The 23,009-nt window shown below is 39.1% G+C and overlaps 1 protein-coding gene across 4 annotated transcripts in view; it reads left to right on the top strand.

Moving 5' to 3' along the window:
- The window catches only part of TMEM273 (transmembrane protein 273), a 187,737-nt gene extending 178,392 nt beyond the window's left edge, over positions 1–9,345 (top strand). For all 4 annotated transcript variants that reach the window (XM_036735407.1, XM_036735408.1, XM_036735410.1 and 1 more), the window contains 2 exons: positions 6,580–6,603; positions 9,080–9,345. In XM_036735407.1, coding sequence (XP_036591302.1) covers positions 6,580–6,603; positions 9,080–9,104 — 49 coding nt within the window. In that variant the 3' untranslated portion in view covers positions 9,105–9,345. The remainder of the gene's footprint in view (positions 1–6,579; positions 6,604–9,079) is intronic.
- The last annotated feature ends 13,664 nt before the right edge of the window (positions 9,346–23,009 follow it).

Below are 23,009 nucleotides of genomic sequence, written 5' to 3'. Positions count from 1 at the left end.
AATCTAAGCTCCTTCTCTCTGAAATTATCTCCAATTTACCTGTGTGTATCCTGTTTGTACTTGACTCTTTGTATGTTGTCTCCCATTAGACTGTGAAATCTTTGGGAGCAAGGACTGTATTTTTGCCCTTTTTTGTTCCTCAGCATTTAGTACAATGCCTGGACCATAGTAGATCTTTGATAAATGTTTGTTGACTGACTGACTGACTGACACCAGGGTGGCTTCTATTATATATTGAGCTTAGCAGTGCTTAGTAGGAATGAGATGCACAGTAGGTATCTGAGGAAAAAGGGTGGGCACTTGTGGTAGGGGCGGGTTAGAGGAGAAACACCAGGAAAGTAGAGAGGGATTGGGGAGGCCAGCTCTTCTGGGAGAAGGAATACATCAAAATGCTTCACCCATAAGAAAGATGAATAATTTTCTAATTAGATAGTGATTCACTAGAACTGCTTGATTCTGGGCTGGAGGTGAGTAGAGAACACTTGGGTACCTTTTTTGGGACTGAGATTTGAAAAGGTCACAGTAAAGGGAGGCAATGGTGTGCATGTTTCAATGAAGAGAGGTCTAGCTATGGGGTCAGAAGACTTGGGTTCAAATTCTGCTCTATTACTTATAATCTATATGATTCTGATCAATGGGACTCATCTTCTATGGGACCATCAGTCTCTGTGATTCATTTTGCTCTTCTGTAAAATGAAAAAGTTGGGTTAGGTGTCCTCTCAGGTTCATTCTAGTTCTAAAGCTAAGCTCCTACCAAATGAGATCATGTATGTACACTGTTCTGCAAATCTTAAGGCACTGTGCAAATATCTGCTTTTTTCATTATATCACCACCCTATGATTCTCTCCATTGGGAGAATTAGAAATGAGTAAGTGCCTATTGGCTAATAGTTATCTCATTCTAAAGTTTATTAGTATTGAAATTATCTTTATTTTATTTCGTTCAACAAACATTTATTAAGCATTTACTTCATTGGGCACTATTTAAATATTAATCGATAGTAACAGGAGATGATGTTGCAATGATACGTATTTGCATATGACATTTGTCACTGAAATGCTGATTAAAATTTCTTGTTGACAAGCCATAAAAGTATCTGATAACAATTTAAAATGTTATCTTGGTTTGAGCTAGTCAAATTAGTAGGCTCTGAGCTTTAGAGGACAGCGAGGTAACATTTTACTAAACAGACTCATGGAATGTTAGAGGAGAGAGGCATCATCTCATCCCGCCGTGTCATTTTACAGAGGAACAAATGGAAACTGAGTGAAAATGACTTTCCCAATGTCATATGGCTCCTTAGTGATTTCTAAGAGTTCTTATTCTTGTAGATTTAAACCATGGTTCCCAGTCTCACTCTCTGATAAAGTGAATAAGAAAATAAAATGAGGTAGTAGATAAGATGACCAGATATTCAAATTTAGTGTTGACTAAAATTCCCAGACTTGACCTTTCCCTCCCTCTCACTAAAGACTGAGACCTCAATACATAAAGACAGCCAGATTGTTCTGGTATTTTTTTCTGCTCTAAGGAGTCTAATGAACATCTTAAAGACAAATAGTACTTCTATTTTTTTAAAAAAAAATGTTATTATTAAAAACCAGAATCCCAAGACAAAGATATACCTTTCTTATACTGAGCACTTTTCATGATGACATGTAACAAATTTCTCTCCTGACATTTTAGGTTCATTTGAATAAGGAAAAGTCTCTGCAGATATTATTCCAGAATTATAATTGCTTTCCAGAATTCTTGGGACTATTTACATTTTTAAAGAATGGACACAATAAATATCCCTGCTCTAGGAGCTAGAAAATCAAGATCCTTTAATGTCATAGAGGAGATGAATGAATGAACAAATGAAAAAAATATTCATTAAACACTTTGCATGAGCGACTATAGTGTCCTAAGTGCTGGGAAATGCAAATAAAAAGCAAAATAAAATCCCTGACTCATCCTCCCTAGCTGTATGACCATGTGTGAACCATCAAGCCTTTCTGAGCCTTAAGCCTTTAAATGCTTATTGCATTGGTTTGAGTCTCAGTTTCTTTATATTGAAAATGGAAGATAATGATGGCTACACTATCTGCCTGATGGTATCGTGAAGATCAGACCAGTAGATGTAAGGGAAGTGGTTTGATAACCCTGAAGGGAAATACGTAAATGTTTATCATAATTATAGGAAGACAGTTCAGTCGCAAAGACTATAAGGTACTCTGATGAAATCATAGATCTGGACCTTCCCCATCCCTCTAACCACCCCACCCCATCACCCAACTAACAGTGCTAACTGTTCTGTTTGATTTTTTGCCAAAAAACTAAAAAAATGAGAAAATATCTCAAACAAGATATTTTATAGAAACAGAGTAGCTGCTCCAAAACCAAAATATGACAAGAGAAAGTGGAGGTCAAATTGTTGCATTCATCATTTTCAATCAATAAACATTTATTAGGCACCTACTATGTGCCAGGTGAAGCAGCTAGGTGCCACAGTGGATAGAGCACTAGGCGTGGAATAAGGAATACTCATCTTCATGAGTTCAAATCAGCCTCAGACACTTACTAGCTATATGACCCTGGGCAAGTCACTTAACTCTGTCTGCCTCAGTCTCCCTATCTGTAAAATGAGCAGGAGAAGGAAATGGTAAGTCGCTCCCTTATCTTTGCCAAGAAAACCCTAAATGGCAGTCACAAAGCGTCGGGCATGACTAAAAAATGACTAACAACAACAATATGTCAGGCACTGTGCTAAGCCCTGGGGATACGAAAAGTGGCAAAAGACAGTCTCTGACTTCAAGGAAAGCTCGAAATCTAATGGGGAAGACAACAGAGAAAAGGAATGTATACAAACAAAATATATAGGATACACAGGAAATAATTGAAAGAGTTAAGGCACTAGAATTAAGAGGGGTTGGGAAAGGCTCCTTGTAGAAGATGGGATACTAGTCAAGATTCAAAGGAAACCAGTAGGCAGGGTTGTTTCAGGATGTACAGTAGATAAATCCATCTACACAAAAGTCCATTTGCCCCTGAACTTATTGGAGGTCAGTGCTGCCTTACAGTGATCATCCCCCAAATTCTCCATTTTTCCTTTTCCTTTTTAAAAAAGAATATTGTTTGGTAGATTCTTGTTAGACTAGATGGCCTCCAGGTTATCTTCTAGGTCTTCAGTTCTGATTCTGTAAATTACTGGCAGACCTTGAGCAAGAACCCAGATGAACTGATTTTCAGAAAATTTTCTGTGTGAAAGGGAAGAGGGTGGAGACAGAGCAACAGTCAAAAAATAAAGGTTAGGCTTGTTCTGTTTAACATCAGAGGGCAGAAATGGGAGCACAAATAAAGAGACATTTTTGGTGTTATGTAAAGAAAAAATTTCCAAATCATTCAAACTGTCCAAAGTGGGGATAGGTTGCTTTGGAATGCATTGGGTTTTGTATTAACGAAGTCCTTCAAACAGAGGGTAGATGGGTGCTTTGGAAAAATGTTGGCAAGGTGATTCCCTTTCAGATATAGGTTGAATTACATGGTGTCTCAGATCATTTCTAACTCTGACATTCAAGGAGTCTAAGAAAGTTCTAGACAAATACAGAAAACTGACTTCATTGTGGCAAAGAAAGTGTACTGGAGAAAGCATATCCTAAAACCAGTTCAAAAAATTATGTGAGTTCAAAGTAAAGAAAGGACCTTAGAGATAATTTTATAGTTAAGAATATTGAAATCCAGAGGAATTAAATTGTTATTATTATTAATAGAAGTACTAGTATTAATAGTGATTAACAATAACTAATATTTATAATGCTTTAAGGTTTTGCAAAGCAGTTGGGAAATATTTTCTCATTTTATCCTCTCATCAACCCCAGGGGACAGCTCCTTTTATTATGCCCATTTTACAGATGAGGAAATTCAGGCAGACAGGTCAAGTTCAGTTCAATTCAATAAACATTTATTAAATGCCTACAATGTGCTACAGTACTGTGCTAAGTGCTGAGGATACAAATAAGAAAAAAAGACAATCTCTACCCACAAGGAGCTTACAATATGTTGAGGAGGCCACCCAGTGAGGGGTCATGATGCTCTGTCCGGTTGAAGCCAAGCAGAAGTGCTGATGAGAAATGGATAGTCTTTTGAAAATTTCTGAGTTCTTTGTAAAGGAAGGCTTTGGGAGATTATTGCTCTTCCCTTCAACCCTCCAGTCCGAGGGGAGAGGCAGCTGAGGGAGTTGAGAAGTTCCCCAGTATCAAAAACTTCATGGTGACGAGCCTTCAAATGGCCAGCTTATCTTGGGGGAAGCCTGATGTCCCATGGAGTTGAAACCAGTGTGGCTGATGAAAAATGGAAGGAGTAACTTTCTCAGGGTCACAAAACCAGTAAGTGTCTGAAGCTAGATTTAAATTTAAGTCTTTTTGACTCTAAGTCTACAGCTCTATCCTCTTTGTCACCTGCTCAAAGTGAGATTCAAACCCAGGACCTCTGGCTCCATGTCCTGTGCTCAATTCCCTATGACATACCAGTCCTTGCTCATTGTCTGGTTCTTCTGCTCCATCTTTTTCATCTCCTGATGGCTTGCCATCAGAAATGTTTATCTTTCCATAATGAATGTTTTTAAAAGGACAGTTCAAATGCCATTGCAACAAAAATGATTACCACTCAGTCTCTGATTAACAAAGAAATTTTTGAGTCCTAGCCTGACATCCACTTATTTCAAGTCATAGTTGACCTAACAAGAAAAGAATTTGTCCTGTCCCTTAGCCTTTGTCCTAATTGATGGCTCTCTCCTTTCAGGAGAAGCTTGGCAGCTGGAAAGCCAGAACAGCAGGCTCCAGAGAGAGATTTCTTTTGCAGCTAAAATGTCTGAGTATCAACTTGGATTCCTTCCTGTCTTTTCTAGTATCAAGGCCCTGTCTTGGCTTCCTCTGCTATCTCTTCTGGTCTTTCTAGGCAGCTGATAGAAGTCAGTTCATTATCTAACCCAAAGAGTCACATTTAGACTATTTAAGAAGTGAAGAAGCCAAGTCCACTAGATTTCCTGCATTGTTTTAATTTATCAGGTTACCAGGATATGCTGAATGCAAGAGGAAAAAAAAAAGAAAGTGAGTGGGAGTGGTGGTTGGAGGAGGTGGGGAAGAGAAGAGAAAAAAGAAAGAGAAGAAGGAAACAATGCTTCTATTAGAAAGAAATCATCACTAAGAGAGAAAAACAGACACGGGGATTAGGGAAAGTGTTTCAAGGAACACATGGTTCTTTGACTAAGCACATGTTTTAGAAGAGTTTTAGTTTTTAGTTGTTCAGTTTTTTTTAAAAAGAGTTCTTAAATTTGTGTGTGTGTCAGGGATCCCTTTGGCAGTCTGGTGAAGCCTAGGGGCCTCTTCTCAGAATGATGTTTTTATATGCAAAACAGAAAAAATGTAGGATTTAAAAAGAAACTATTATATATATATAATTTATATTTTTATAATTTTATAATATATATATTATATATATAATATAAAAATGAATTATATTTGTAATTATGTAATTATAATTTATAAATATAAATTTATGTATATGGTTATCAAAATACGCTTAAAAAAGAAAGCTTCATGGACTCCCAGATTAAAAAAACCCTGATTTGGAATCAAGAGAAAAGCATGTCATTAGTGATATTCCTGGGCCAAGGATCTTCTTGGAAAAAAAAGAATTTTAAAATGCATTGCAATTTTTTTCTCAACTGAAAAGTGGATAGAGTAGCGGCAAACATTTGGCACTTAAGAGTCTGGCAGACCTGATTTTGACTCTTCTCTCAGACCTTTACTAGCTATGTGACCACAGGCAAATCCTTTAACTTTTTTGAATCTTAATAATTCCATGAAATGGGGATGATACTAATAACACCCACCTCATAGAACTGGTGAATATCAAACAAGATAATGTATGTAAAATGCTTCACAAAATTTAATGTACCATATAAAATAAGCTATTATGTTAAGATATTATGAATGTCATCATTATTATTAATAAAATGTTTTGAAATCACTGGATTAAACAAAAATAGGGATGTTATTTTAAATTTGAACAACGAACTATGTTAATCTTAGGAGAGTTTTTGTGGAAACCTCTGAGCCATGAATTAGACGATACCCAAGAAGGAACAGTTAAAGATTCTAAAATGATCAGGTTAAAACATTCTTTTGAAAAAAAAACAAAACAACAGTGGTAGTTTTTTGAGCCTTTTCACAGCACCAATTACTTTGCACATAGGAAATTAATTCCCTTAATACAATAAATATTTGTTGAATGTTTGAGTAAATGAATGGATGAATGCTTAAGCCACAAAGTTCCCTTTCATAACTACTAATGCTTGATAACAGAAAATGAAAATGATCTTGAGGGGAAAGGAAGCATAATTCCAGGTTCCAGTAACTGACACTAGATGGAGTCAAGTTGAGTGAAAGATCAATAAGAAAGAAAGTTCATCAGAAAAAAGCCAGGAGCAAGCAATGGGATTTTGTTGGTTGGCCAAACTCTTAATGCATTTCCTATACTTAATGCATTACTCAATGAATGTTCAAATTCCAAATCTTATTTCTTATCCTTTGCAGATCCAACTTGAATTCTTCTGACAGGTGAGTCTTAAGGACATCAGTTAAGATAAAGCAATGATTTATTTCTAGGAAGCAAGAGTCACCTCAGGGATAAATGATGATTTTAGCCATATCATGCCTTTATGAATTACCTTCAGGGCTCCATGTGAATTCCTAACAGTTCTGACCATTTTGCTGGAAACTTTTTTTGGTCCAAGATGTGGCTAGAATAAAGAGTCAAAAGCTTTCTGGATTATTTTAGGAAGCTTTTGTTCCTCCCCACAGGAGATACTTTGGCAGCTAGGTAATGAAGTAGATAGAGTGCTCAGCCTAGGGTCAGGAAGAATACTCTTCATGAGTTCAAATCTAGCCTTAGACACTTACTATCTGTGTGACCCTGGACAAGTCACTTAACTCTATTTTCTTCAGTTCCTCATCTGTAAAATGAGCTGAAAAAAGAAATGGTGAACCACTCTAGTATCTCTGCCAAGAAAACCCCAAAAGAGGTCACAAAGAGTCAGATAAGACTGAAATGACTCAACAACAACAACAAAAGCAGGAGGTACTTATAACATTGCAACTAGGTCCACACTAATAATTAGAGACAATTTTCTGGATAACACGTCCCAAAATCCCAAATAAATCTAAAATTTATGGTTAGTCTGGGCAAAAGTAGACCTTATGCAATAATACAGCTGCTGAATTTAACTTTTACCAGGTAGACTTCATTTGGAGCTGGTTATAGTAACTCAGCATCTCAAGCAACCAATCAATTCAGTGACTACCACTAGTCAAGTAGCCTTTGTGTTTTTATGTGTGTGTGTATGTGTATGTATATATACATATATACACATAATATATATGTGCATGTTATACATACACATGCATAAATACATACATAAATATATATATGTAATTGCTTGTTTGATTTCTTTCTCCTCTTTTCACCAACTGAGTAAATAGTCCATTTATAGAGAGGCAAAATAATATGGCAAGTTGAAAAAGTTATTGGATTAACTAGTCTTTGAAAAAGCCTTGTGTAGCATCCTCATGGAAGCCCTCTTGTCATCATAGTCAACAGGAAATGATCAGATTTGTTGTTGTTGTTCAGCCATTCAATGGTGTCCAACTCTTAATGACTCCATGGACCATAACATACCAGGACCTTCTATCCTCTGCTATCTCCCGAAGTCTGTCAAGCTCATCTTCATTGACAATAATCAGAGGGCATTGACATATGCAGAAGGAAAAGGGGCCCTTCTATCACAACACCCTAAAGTAGGCCCACCAAGCTTCCGTATATTTGTTTGTAATACTGATCACACCTGAAAGGGGAGCCCTAAGGAGGATATTACACTTATTATTTAGGAAAAAAGGGCCCCTTTTCACTTTAGAGCATGCAGTGGTACCCTCTGAAAACTTCCGTGATGTCCGTGATGATTAAAGGAACCCTAAGGGGATGATCAATATATAGCTTTTTTAAGTCTAAATTATTGGGTTATTTATTTACACAGCTCCAATTCAATCAATCAACAAGCATTTACCAAGTGCCTACTATATGCCAGGCACTGTGTTAGGCACTGAGGATACATGTACAAAGAATGAAATAATCCCTACTCTCAGGGCACATGCATTCTACCAGGGGAGAAGACAAATGCATACATGAGTATATACAGAAAAAAAATAAACAGAATAACCCCTGAGTAGCTAGATACAAGATGGGGAGGGAGGGCGCTAGCAGATGGAGACATCACAATGTTTCCAGTTCAATGTCTTAATTTTCTAGTCCATCAATGGACATTTGTTAAGGGCCTACTATGTGCCAGACACTATATTAAGTCCTGGATATACAAAAGGAGGTGAAAGACAGTCCCTGCCCTCCAGCTCAAAAATTCATTTTACTTGAGGATGGCCGACACTGCTTTTATGTACAAATAAGATTGTGAGCTCCTTGAAGGCAAGGACTGAGTTGTCCTTCACCTTCCTTTATCTCCTGTGTCAGTCACAGGAGTCAGCAGGAGCTTAATAAGCTTTTGATAAAGTAAACATTCACCTCACAAGAAGGTGGCAGGCATGCCAAGGAACATTTGCTGGCCATTATCTTGCTCGCTGATGACCATTCCATGCCGTTCCTTACTGTCATATTGGAAATCTCTTAGTAATAATGTACAATGAGGCTTATTCAGTATGCTTGCTGCTGTTGTGACATGGAGCCCCAGGCCTGCAACTTTGGATTGTCTGAAGTACCCGTGAAAATCGATGGGAGTTTGGCCTGAACAGAACCTACTGCCTTCAGATCTATCACCAAATGCTCCAAGAGACTGTGTCTGGATCTCTTTAACTCTCAGCTGCTTCCAGGCACGCCATGGAACAAACTCTTCCCTTGGGTTTTCAGCCGCAGAATTTTAGCTTATGCACGTATGGATGTGGCCCTTCTACTCCCCCACGCCCTCTCCCCATCCCCCTAGCCAAAGAATTATGAAGCAAATGTTCCTTAAATGTTTTTCTTCTTTTCCAGAGATGCTCAAGTGATTGAACTCTAACCGGCAGCTGTTTTCTGATAGTGTGTGATTGGCTTGGACAAGACATGTTACTACTGTTCCCATGGGTGCCTGTGAATTGGCACAGAAGTTTAACATTCAAGGCTGTTAATTCACCAGGGACTGAAGACAACATGTTTACTGACAGAGACAAATGAGTAGAGGAAGAGATTCCTAAGTGCATTTGCTCCTTACAAAAAAATAATAGTAATAAAGAGGAAGTACTTTCCTTCCTAGATGAGAATGATGGCCCTCTGTTAGTAGGGTGAGAGGTTGAGTTGTTCTGCTGTTAATGGGGATGGATTTGCACTGACCTGTGCACATAATATTTCCCAGTTCCGTTTATAACCAACAGCTTACACTTGCGAAAGGGATCGTGGGACTATAGTCTATTGCTATAGAACATAAAAAAATCAACCAACTCACTCAGGTATCAAAGCTGCAAACTTGGCCTCAACAGCACTGTGGTCTAACTAATGGCATCCTCGTCTGCCTCATCAACCACCCTTCTCATTGCTGTAGCCTTCTGGACACTGTATATATATCCCATAGGACCACAGGATTATTGACTTAGAACTACAAGGGGCTTCTGAGGCCATATAGTCTAACCTCCTCAGTTTACAGTTGAGGAAACTGAGGCCCAGAGAAGTTAATGGACTTACCTAAGTTCTCACAGGTAGTATTAGGGATGGGATTTAAATCCAGGTTCATTGAATCCAGAGTTACTACTCTTTTACTGTACAGCCATCACTGGCCACTTCCAATGCCATTGCACTTATTACAAAAACCCAGAGATATAACCAGGGTGAGATACATGGGGGCTTTGCCTCAGGGAAATATATTTAGAGGGTACTGCAGTACCCTGCAGTCCTTCAGCATTATTGAAACAACAAAGTTTAGCATCTAAGCTAGTAAGATTAATTATCTTAACTATCAGAAGTGAGGAAGGGAAGGGTGGACTTCCACCCTTCAGAAAAGCTTCTTACCTGTCTAGTCCCTACCCTCACTTCATCATGCCTCTGCTAGTAGTAGCCTTGGTTCTAGGATGTCCATCTCTCATCTTTCTCCCACTCATCTGAAGCCTTCCTTCATACAACTTATCCAAGGCATACTTGGTGGAACTTGTCCTCACTTCAAACACTCCTAATTCCAGCTCTGTTTCAGCCTCCTAAATACCTGGATATTACATCTGTGTTTCAGGCACATTCAGAGTTCCTAACCCTGGAAAACATGGAGCCCAAGACAGAAGGGAAAGTAGTTGGTATTGAACCTAGAAGTTAGACCATAATTTTAAGGGAAAAAAAAAGAGAAATAGAGAAAAATAGCCAGGACCTTAGAACTTTTACCCAAAAAGGACTGGGCAAATGAATGGAAGGGGAATGTAGTAGCTCAGAATTAGAGTTGAAGAGGATATAATAAATCAATTAGTCCAATTAGTCCATTGTACAGATGATGAAAGTGGGTCCAAGAGAGGAGAAATGATTTGCATGTGGTGATACTGTAAGATCATAGAGTTTTAGATAGAGATGGAATAAACCTTAGAGGCAACCTAGTCCAGTAATAGGGCCAGGACTCAGACCCAGACTGACTCCAAATCCAATATTATTTCCACCACCCTGTGACTTGGCAATGACAACATAAGGATATCATAAGAATCTTTTCAATCTTCTTTCAAAAATTGCAGAAGGACCCATACCAACATGCATGGGCTTATTTCAGGTATGGAATGTTGGGGTGGGAAGAGCTTGAACAACCAGTCCAAATCGAAGGTTATTGACTGTTTGAACATGGTCTTCTCGTCACAAAATGTCTCATGTCAGGATTTCTCTTCTCTTCCCATTACATTAACCCCAGTGTTTTCAGAACAATCTACAAATCTATTGCAGAAACAACACTTGCTGTAACAGCCCAAGAAATCTGGAGACATCAACACCGATGGAGCTGTCCTTCATGGGACGTTCCTACCTGTCTGAGTCTATGTTCTCCCCATGCAAGATGAAAGATGAGCTGTATTTCAAGGCAAAGTGTTGTATGATAATAATTCTCCGGGATTCCCAGGGTGTCTTTTATCTGACTTGATAACGATGTAGTTCGGCAGCAGCCTTTGTTAACGCATCACCTAGAGCGGTAATGTGATACTTATAAGTAATTTTCCCTGTGTAAGATAGAATAAACCATCTTGTAAGATATCTGTTAATTGATTTGCTTCCTTTAGCAGCATTTTAATTAAGATCTCTGGTTTGTGAGCAAGAGACGTACACTTATGAAGGAGGCCACATGTTTACTTATTCTCAGAAAATGAATTTAAAAAACAATCTATACACATCGGAAACTGTCAGGTAGCTTAGTTTTAGCATAGGCCAAGAGAAAAATTCCTCTAACTACATTTATCCAATGACTTTGTTCTCTGTGGGGAAGGGCAAAGGGCTTTTCTCTCTTACGTGGTTTTTCCTTTTGGAGTTGAGATAGGAGATAGGATTATGCTTGGAAATTCGTACCTTGGTTTCTTTGGACTGTTAGCAGCACTTTGTAATTATATTCTGAGTCATCTATGGCTATATCATTTGAGTTGTGGAGGGGCTCATCCTCCATTATAATAATAAAGAGACAGCATGTAGTTGTGGATGGGAGCCTGCCCTGGGCTTAAGCCCTGCTTCTGGAACATAATGACTGTGTGACCCTAGGCAACTCAGGTAACCTTAGTGCTGCTCTAGGCAACTTTCAGACTATAAGCTATAGAGCAGATGCCATCTGTATTAGTGGAGGATGTTTCCTCCATTTCCTTTACCAATTAATCACAGTTCTGGCCTAAACAATGATGATGATGGCAAGTATTTATACAGCACTTACTGTGTACCATGCACTGTGCTAAGTGCTTTTACAATTATTATCTCAGGTGATCCTCACAATGAGAGGTAGGTGCTATTATTATCCCAATTTTATAGATAAGAAAACTGAGGCAAACAGAACTTAGTTGACTTGCCCAGGGTCACACAGCTGGTAAAAGTGTATGAGGCTGGATTTGAATGCAGGTATTCCTGACTCCAGGTCCAACACTCTAACCACTGTGCCAGTGATGATGATAATGATAACCATTAAAATTTTATAGCATTTTAAGGGTGGTAAAGACTATCTCATGAAGTGTGGTGTGGTAGAATGAGTGGTGGGTTTGGAGTCAGAGGACTTAGCTTCAAATCTTGGCACTGCCATTTACCAGGGGCAACTAGGTGGCAGAGTGGATAATTAGTACAGGCCCTGGAGTCTGGAGGATTCATCAAATCTGGCCTCAGACACTTAGTAGCTGTGTGACCCTGGGTGAGTAACTTAATCCTGTTTGCCTCAGTTTCCTCATCTGTAAAATGATCTGGCAAAAGAAATGGCAAACCACTTCAGTATCTCTGCCAAGAAAACCCCGAATGAGGTCACCAAGAGTTGGTCATGACTGAAAATAACTAAACATCAACTTCTGTGACTTTGAGCATAGCACTTCCTCTCTCAAAAGTCTTAATTTCCTCATCTATAAAATGAATGAGTTGGACTAGGTGACCTATCAGTCCCTGCCAATTCTGAATCCATGATACTTGCATCCTAAGGCATAGAAATCTCAAAACAACCCTGTGAGGTAGATATTAAGGGGGTTGTCATTCCCATTTTACAGATAGCCCAACTCTGAATTTCCAACGTCAACACTAGTATCTGTATTTGAGATTTCACTTCTAAGGTCCCCAAACACTGGCTAGAGAGTTACATACTAACAAAAAATATGCTTCAGTTATGATTATTTCCCTGACAGTATGCATTTCTGATTCAAAACTATCTACTTTTTAAGAATCTCTAGGGCAGGCCCCCTTTTCAAGAGTAAATAACCCTCTTAAATTTAATGTCAAACCATTTTGACCTCTACTGATACCATTAGTATCTGCTGATTGAGAAAATACACGATGATAAAATGGTGCTATGCATTGAATAATAAATTTAAATGAATTTGTATTTTATTTCTCACGATATTATTTACATACATTTTAAAAACACACAAGAAAATATGCAATAAATTTATTATTTCTTTAGTCTACGAAAGACATGTTTGCTTACTAATTATATTGAATCATTTAGTTAGATGGCTGGTGCTTTCAGAATCTGGATATGTAGCCCCTTATCAGCAAAGCACATAATGAGAAGCATTCCTTTTGCTCTCTAGAAGGAGACACTGAAGGATTGTGGGAGGTAGAAGTAGGATGAGGAAGGCAAGGCACTTTGGGATCTTTAGGTACAGATGCCAGGTCAGAGGATCTGCAGAGAAGGTGCTGTTACCTCAAATGGACTATAATCATGACTAACAGGAGGCTTATCTGGCTTATTCTTCTGCTTAAGAAGTGTACCTGAATAGAATTTGCTGTTGTACTGGGGCTTGGTGAATTTATTCTCTTTCCACTTCCTCTCTCTCCCCTGACTCACCGATATAAGGTGAATGATATTGCTTACCCTCAGGAATTTCTGCTCTCTTTAAATCTTGTGTGTGTGTGTGTGTGTGTGTGTGTTTCATCTATTTATTCACTCACTCATTCTTTCATTCATTCATTTATTTAATTCCAATGTATTTATTTGCTGTCTGTACCTTTATAGTGAGTTTTATCTCCAGATAAAGGCAAGGTGATTTTTGTTGCTTTCTGAGTAAGTGTTTGCTATAAATGAATGGCTCCACTCCAATACAGACAAGGACAAAGGGGACTGGATCCTCAATAGCCCTAGATTTAACTGGAAGCCTATATTAACTCTCTGTCTCTGTTTCTCTCTTGCATGACGTGAGGAGGGGCTTCAGAAGTCTGGTGCAAGAGATGAAAAATTCAGCTTCGATTATTATTCCATGTTTGTGTTCATAGACCTTAAAATCATTTCATAATTCACTCCCCACTCCACCCCAATTCCTCCCAGGATCTCGGCCAAGAATACCCCGAATGGGGGCATGAAGAGTTGAACACAACTGCAAAAGGACTGAACAACCACAATAGTAAGGGAGAGTTCATTAGTGGTCAGAAGATCTTTAATCCAGGTCTATGCTAGCTAAGAGAATTAAACAAATAAGACAATAGTGTGCTTTGGGCCTGAAATGTCCTAGTCATGATGATGATGACGATGATGATGATGATGATGGTAGCAGATATTTATATTGCACTTTAGAGTTTACAAAATGTTTTACATACCTGATCTCATCTGATCCTCACAGCAGTTCTATACCTAAGGTATCGCAGGTATTATCATCCCCACTTTATAGATGAGCAAGCTGAGGCTCAGAGGGTTTAAGTGACTTGCCTTTAGTCAAACGGCACATCATTGAGGTAAAAGCTTTTTTATGGATTATTTAGATGACTGCTTAGTTTTCCCCCTTCAATTTGTTCATATAGACCTAGCCAAATTGAATTATCATTGCTCGTTTGTCATACCCTGATGACATCTTTCTAAAAAATTTCGTCTTACTGAAGGATGATTAATTTGCCTGACGAATCAGAGATTATGACAAATGACATGAAAGGAGATAATTTAGTCAGCAGGAAGAACCTGAAAACAAGGAACAGCTGCTATTGGGTCTGAAGGTCTTAGCATGACTTTTCTGCCTTGTTCTGTGCATGGTATATTTTACAGAGGTCAGTTCAGATTCTAGCATTTCCTTCAGGGCGTGTGCAATGCAATAGGGTCCTAGATGCTGGGAGGCCATCACGCAGGTCCTTCTCATCACAGCTGTAGCTATGATTCTGGCCCCTAGAGTCACATGGGAGAAGTAGAAGAAGGTGACCAACAGGAAATAATATAAGGCTGCTCCTAAGGAGGGACCCATTAGCAGAGGGAGTGGGTTGGGACAGAGCTGGTAAGGACCTCACCCAGGGTGACTGTAAGGCCCCCAGGAGCCCACCCCCAATGGGCACCCAGAAGTGGTCATCTCCCTGAGTCACATCTATAGCAAAAACATACCCCAGTTATGAAAATGGGCCACCCCCAATGGGCACCCAACAGTGGTCATCTCCCTGGGTCACATCTGTAGCAAAAACATACCCCAGTCATGACAGTGGTCCACTGGCCTGGGAGAAGGACTGGTTACAACTGAGGGTAGTAGCTTATCATAATAACAGCCAACATTTATGCAGTACTTACTAGATGACAGGTACTATGCTAGGTACTTTTCAATGATTATTTCTTTTGATCCTCCTAACAACCCTGTGAAATAAGTACTGTTATCATCCCCATTTTACAGAGGAGGAAATTGAGGCAAACAGAAGTTAAGTGACTTGCTCATGGTCATATAGCTAATAAGTCTCTGAGGCCAGATTTGAACTTAGGTCTTCCTGACTCTAGGGCCAGCATTTTATCCACTATGCCAACTAGCTATCCTCAGTGAGAGAGTGGGGAAAACTGCTGGGGCTACACTAAGACTCAGTTTTAGGGGTTATTAGACACAAGGGAGGCAGAACCACCAAGGCAGAAGTGAATTCTAATACATTTTGGTAAACTAGGCCCTGCCTTAGTTCTGGCTCTGCTCCCAGTACTGAGTCTTGGATAGCATCTAAGACAGAACCATGTTATGTAGTAGAGGGTCTCATAGTATACCTCCACTATACTAATATTTTTCAATTTCTTATTTCCTTTGTGGCCATTCAGCACCTTCTATTCAGATCAACTATAGATCCTCAAAATTAATCATCCTCCCTGGACTGAAAACCACCTCTAGGCAGAAAGCATTGGAAGAAAGATCATGAATGTGGGATAGAACAAAGCAGATTTTTATTTTTCAACATTCTTCTGAATTGTATTCAGGTGTGTGTGCATGCGTGTGTGTGTGTGTGTGTGTGTGTGTGTGTGTGTGTGTGTGTGTGTGAATTATGGTATGTGAGAAGCCTAAGGAAAGAAGTTTTGAGATGTTTTATCCAGAGCATTCCTCAGTGGGCACTTGGATTAATTTATCATTTCTTAAGAACTACATTCTGTTTTCTTTCCATTGGGAAGCTCATTTGTTAAAAAAACAGTATAACTAGGGGCTACATGTTGATTCCCACAATCAGTGGTTCAAGAGGAAGGATTACAAACATGTCTGTTACCATCTTTCAACTTACTTCATTTCATCTTGCCAGAAGGAGTGAGTGTGGTCTAGTGGTCAGGCATCTCAAACTTTGGTCATACTCCTGTCTCTCCTGCCTTTGTGCTTTTGCTTCCTTCATTTCTCACTGGCACAGAGTCAGAAATATATAATGGACTTAGTACAACCATTCAAAGTAATCTTCAGATGAAAGGTGGATACAATGCATTATTTCTGTGTGTACCAAGCCATATTCTTGTTAAAGAAGTGGCTTTTCCTTGGAATTTCTGCTTTAAGAAGAGGATTTTTACTTTCCTGTGTATCTGCAAGGGTTTGTTATTTCCTTCTCCAGCTCGTTTTACAGAAGAAGAAACTGAGGCAAACAGGGTTCAGTGACTTGCCCAGGGTCACATAGCTAGTGTCTGAGGCCATATTCTAACTCAGGAAGATGAGTCTTCCTGACTCCAAGCCCAGCACTTTATCCCCTGCACCATCTAGCTTCCCCTCTATAGTTATCGCTGATACCTAGAGAGATTATGTTTTTAAACTATCTTCTGGTAAAACTGAGATTTCAATCATGCTACAGAAACAGCCATTAATTCACTTGGGCTGTCTACATTGATCGAAAAATCAGCAGATAATTGGTCAAATCTCCACTTTATTTTGTACTGTATAGATACCACTGCCCACAGGGAAATATCATTTTTTAATAAAGCTAAGCAGATGTTTCTAATTAGTAGGATGCTTACATATCATTGTGCAACAAGCATTTGTATTAACTTAATGGTAATTACTAATACATATGTCCAATATACAGAGATATTTATATAAGCACAACATAGGAAGAGGCATTTAGTTCCACAAGATTTTGGATGTCTCTCTACCAGCAAGGAAAAGTAGAGAATTAAAATAATTACTAAGATGACTCAAGGTGAACCCACTTTTGTCTTAATTACCTAGTATGGTTCAGCAGGGAAAGTATTGTATCTGAAGTTAGAAGATTTGACTCAATTTCCACTCTATCGTTTATTAGCTGTGTGACCTTGCACAAGTTGTTTAACCTTTCCAGGGATTGATTTCCTCAGTTCAACTCAACCAGCTTCTCAAAAGCAGTCAATCAATTGCCAATAAATATTTATTAAGTGCCCACTAGGTGAAAGGCACTGTACCAAGTATGGAGAATACAAATAAGAAACAATACCTGCCCTGAAGGTGCTTACAGTCTAATAGAAAAAGACAACACACAAAAGGAAACTGACAAGGGGCTGGGAGGGAAGGGAGTCAGGGTGGAGAAGTCCTGAGGAGTCCACCTATTTCATGCAGGGCACTGTGGCAGACTTCCAGTCAGCCAACCAGCATTTATTAAGCACTTATTAGATACTAGGCATTGTACTACAAAGAAAGTCAGAAATACAGTCTGCCCTGCCCTCAAGGGGGGAGATGACATGCAAACAATGAGGCACATTCAAGATATCTACATTGGAAATGGTAGGTGATTTTTGCGGGGAGGCGCTCAGGTGAGTTAAGCTGAGACTTACAGTAAGTCAGGAAAGTCAGGAAGCAGAGGTGAAGTGGTATGGCATTCCAGACCTAGGGGACAGCCAGTGCAAAGGCCAGAGAGTCTCTAGATAGAGCATCATACCTGAGGAACACAGGCTGAGGGCTAATGTTGCTGAATCATAGAGTATATGGAGAAGAGTGAAGTATAGGAAGAATAAAGGAGCTTTGCTCTCAAGGGAAGATACAGCATGTATACAGATAAGTAATTTTCATGACCTTAGGGAGGGTAAGCACTAACAATTGGGTGACTCAGTTTCTGCATCTGTAAAATGAGGGGATTAAAACTGGTGATCTATAAGGTTCCTCCCAGCTCTGAATCCATGATCCCATGGGCTGGATCCTCAGGACAATGCGTTCATGTGGCCTGAATTTCATGGATAATTGGCTCAATCCCATATGTCACTTTTCATGAGTTCATACAGCCTATGAGTCAGAGTTTTAAATATGGTCCTGGTTTTATGGACTTTTCAGAGTTTAAAGCTGGAGTTATTTCTTATATGAGGAATGCACAGTTGGAGCAATGCTAACAGATCACAAGGGAGAAAGCCTGCTTCCATATTTTATCCCAAACATGTGTTTTGATTGTTGGTATTTGCAGCTGAAAAGCCAAATGTTATGATTACCCGTAACCAGGAAAAATCACTCACTTTCAATGAAAAGAGGCTTCTGCCCTCAAGCGAGACCACATAATAGTGTGTATATTTTAGAGTATATACCGCATGCTATTTTTTAAAAGTGATAGTCATCTTGCCTCCTTTTTCTTCTAAAGCCACTAAACCTGGCTAAGTCAAATGTGACTGCAGTGTGTTTGGAAAATTACTTGTACACACAGAGCTAGAGTTTACATTACAGCTCATTGGTGACTGTTAGTCACTCAGCAGCCAGGCCTGGGGGCTGCTGCTCAGCCAAGTTGAACATCATGTATGCTGATAACCACATGGGAAATAGCAGGCCTTGGAAGACAAATCAGGCATGGAGCGACAGAGTAAAGCCCTTCTTTTCCTTTATTTTCTTTCCTGGGCAGTTCAATGTGGACAATCTTAGCAGCCATTGAGGGGCTGTGCAAGCAACATCAACGCTGTAGGTATAAGTTATCTTCACAACTCCCATGATTCCTAATGGGAATAGTGAATAGTTTGGCAATTCTAAAGGGTGCATGAGGGAGTCATGTAGAGATGTGATATGGGGCAAAGACCACAGGCTATGGGCTTTAGAAGACTTGGTTTCAAATCTTGGCTTTGATAATTTTGCAGGGTTGAATTAATACATTTTTAAAAGCTCAGTTTCCCCATCTGTAAAATAGGTATTATGTTTGCATCACTGAGATAGTGTAGGGAAAAGCCTTTTAAACTTCCAAGCACTAGACAAACATGAGTTATTAGTAGTGTGAGATAAAGGTTGGATGGAATGAGGTAGCAGAAGTTCCTGAATGCTAAACTGTTTGAACTTTGTTTAGTAGGCAGTGAGTAGCAGCTAAAAGGTCTGAAAATTCTGTATTGCAAAAAACCACAGCACTTATGCAATTAATTGAATTTAACAAACATTTATTAATCGCTTACTATTTGTGGGGCATTGTGTTAGGCACTGGGGAATACAAAGACAAAAAAAAGTCACAGTCTCAACCCTCAAGGAACTTATATTTTATTGGGTATAGAGTAGGGACACAAATATAACACAAGGCAGAGTGATGGGGACAAAGGAGTACCCAGGAAAAAAAACTGTAGGCAAGATGTATATTTTCATAAATGATGTTGATGTTTTGACAGCTTTGTGATGGAGAGGATGGCAGCCTCTGAGCTGAGCCTGGAAGGAAGCCATAGATACAAAGAAATAGAGGTAAGGAGGGTGCATATTCTAGGCATGTAGGGCAACCAGGGCAAAATCATGGAGGTGGGAAGTGGAGTGGGAATAGTGAGTCAGTTGTTTGGCTAAATTATTGAGTGTGTGAAGAAGACCAATGTGAAATAAGTCTGGATAGATAAAACAGGAGCCAGATTCTGCGGAACTTTAAATGATATGCTGAGGAATCTGTATTTTGTCCTAAAGGTAATAAGAATCCTGTGAAGATTCTTCAGCAAGGAATTGAAGTGGTCAGACCTGTGCTTTAGAAGATTATTTTGTTAGCTATGTGGGAGATATCAGAGAGAGGAGTGGAATGACTGGAATGAGGGAGTCTAATTAAGAGATTACTGAAATTGTTCAAGCTGGAGAGGACATGAATTGGTTGTCAGAGTGGAGAGGAGTGAAAGGTATATGGAAAATAAAATCAATAACTTGGCAATTGATCAGATATGGAGAGTGAAGGAAAGTAAAAAGTTTAGGATGACTGAGGTTATGAACTTGTAAAACTGGAAAGATGATGCTCACAACAGAAATTAGGAACTTTTTTCCTTCTTTTTTATTAAACTTTTTGCCCCCAATAACTTACTTTTATTTTCAGTTCTGAGTTGTCTCCTTCTCCCTCTCTACTTCTCTCACCCATTGAGAAAGCAAGAAAAAAACCTTACAAATATGTGTAGTTACGTAAAACAAATCTCTACATCAGCCATGACCAATATACAGGAAGAGAATAGAATAGAAAAAAATAAAGAGAAGAAAATATGCTTCACTCTGAGACCATCAGTTCTCTATGGTGGTGCATAGTATGTTTCATCATGAGTCCTTTGGAATTGTGGTTGGTAATGACATAATTCTGATCAGAGTCTAAGTTAATTATTTTTTATAATATTGCTATTACTATACAAATTATCCTCCTGTGCTGCTCACTTCACTTTGTATCAGTTCACATAATTACTCCCAGGTTTTTCTGAACTCATCTTTTTCATATTTCTATGTAATCATATTCATATACCACAACTGGCTTGGCCATTCCTTAATTGGTGAGTATTTCCCCCCTTCCCATCCAATTTCCAATTTTCTGCCATCAAAAAAAACTGCTATAAATATTTTTAGGCAGCTAGATGGTGCAGTGCTGGGCCTGAAGTCAAGAAGACTCATCTTCCTGAATTCAAATCTGGCCTCAGACACTTACTAGTTGTGTGACCCTGGGTGAGTCACTTAACCCTATTTGTCTCAGTGAAATGAGCTGGAGAAAGAAATGGCAAACTAATTCAGTATGCTTGCCAAGAAAACCCTAAGTGTATGTGTGGGGGTGGTCACAAAGAGTAAGACACTATTGAAATAAAGAACAACAAGAACAACAATTTTTGTACATATGGGTCCTTTCCTCCTTCTTTGATCTCCTTAGAGTGTACCCCAGTAGAGTTATTACTGGGTCAAATTTGCTGGGTCAAAGTTTAATGGATTTTTGGGCATAGTTCCAAATTGCTCTCTGGAATGGTTGAAATGGTTCATAGCTTCACTAACAGTGCATTAGTGTTCCTGTTTTCCTATAGCCTCTCCATCATTTTTCCTTTTCCCTTTTATCATCTTATCCAATCTGATGGATGTCAAATGGTACCTCACAGTAGCCTTACTTTGCATTTCTCTATTTAGCGATTTATACCTTTTTTAATATGGTTATTGATGGCTTGGATTTCTTTATCTGAAAACTGTTTATTTACATCCTTTGACTACCTATCAATTGAGAATGGCTCTTATTCTTGTAAATATAACTGATTTCTTTAGAAATGAGGCCTCTATCAGAGAAACTTGTTGCAAAGGTTTTTCCAAGTTTCCTGCTTCTCTTTGAATTTTTGCTGCATTGGTTTTGTTTGTGCAAAAACTGATAAACTTTATGTAGTCAGAATTATCCATTTTATCTCCTGTGAACCTCCCATTTGTTTGATCATGAACTTTTCCCTCTCTAATATGGAACTTCGGAAGAGGGATAACTCAGTTTAGGGGATGACAAATGAGTTCAATTTTCAACATGGTGAGTTTGGGATATCATCATCAAGTGTTGATGTCTAGAAGGAAGTTGGTCATCATGGCTCAGGAGAAAGAATTACAGCTCTATGTAAGGTCTGGAAATCATCTACTAAGAATGGTATGAACTCATTAAACACTTATGCAGGGAGGAAAGAGGGAGAGAGAGAGACAGAGACAGACAGAGTTCAAGAGAGAGAGAAGATGAAGAAAGGAAGAAGAGAGGAAGAAGAAGCGGACAGAACGAAGAAGAAGAAGCAGACAAGAAGAAGAAAGGAAGAAGAAGAAGAAGAAGAAGAAAGAAGAAGAAGAAGAAGAAGAAGAAGAAGAAGAAGAGAAGAAAAAGAAGAAGAAGAAGAAGAAGAAGAAGAAGAAGAAGGAGGAGGAGGAGGAGGAAAAAGAAGTCATAGGACAGAGACTTAGAGGTCTTCCATATTTAGGGGGTTGAACATGAATGATGATTCATCAATGAAGACAAAGAAGAAATAGATGAGGAAGAGGAAAAACAGAGAAGAACAGTATCATGAAGACTGAAGGAGGATAAAGAATCCAGGAAGAGGGGGGTGGGGTTAAAAAATGTCAAAAACTATAGACAGATCAAGAATGTGAGAAGGCCTTTAAACTCGCCAACTAACGATCACTGTTGACTTTTGAGGGCGTAGTTTTGAGCGTGTCCAGTGGTAGACTATAGACTACAAGATGGTGAGAAGTAAATGGGCAGTGAAATGTAGAGATGAACATGTGGAGATGGTTTATTATAGGAATTTTGAAGTGAGAAGAGTTACAGGAGACACTGTAGTATAAAAGAATGCTGGGGTTGGAGTCATAGGACTTTGTTGAAGTCCTAGCCTACAACTTGGTATCTGTGTGACCTTGGGCAAGTCACTTCACCTTTTATGGGCCTCAGTTTCCTCATAGAAGAATGAGGAAGCTGTTCCAGATGGCCTCTAAGGTTCCTTCCAGTTCTAGAGTTTATGATCTGTTACAATCACTTTGAAGGGCTGGTAGACATGAAGGAATCTTTCTTTTATGGATTGAACGAGACTTGAGTATGTTTGTAGGTGAAGTATAAAAGTCTATAGATGAGGAAAGACCCACATGAGAGTGTGTGTGTGTGGGTACGGATAGGAGAGGTAAGTGAAGCCAGAGGAGGGATGATGGACTGGGAGAGCAGGAAGGGGTAGAGTGTCTCTAACCTGGGGTGGGGAAGAAGAATAGGTTTAGAAGAGTGAGGAAAAGTGAAAGATGAAGGATAGGAAGCAGTATTCAGAGAGAGGGATTTCAGAGTTCTGGTTCATTATAGGAGAATACGTATGGGTGGTGGTGATGACTTAGGCCAGAGTAGCATTAGAGTAGGTGCCAAGATGGTAGAGTGTTAGAGATCCTTCAAACCCTGAGCAGGGCTTGTTTGAGAG

Source organism: Trichosurus vulpecula, chromosome 8, assembly GCF_011100635.1.
Source record: "Trichosurus vulpecula isolate mTriVul1 chromosome 8, mTriVul1.pri, whole genome shotgun sequence".
NCBI lineage: Eukaryota > Metazoa > Chordata > Mammalia > Diprotodontia > Phalangeridae > Trichosurus > Trichosurus vulpecula.
This window is presented reverse-complemented; position numbering and strand designations above follow the sequence as displayed.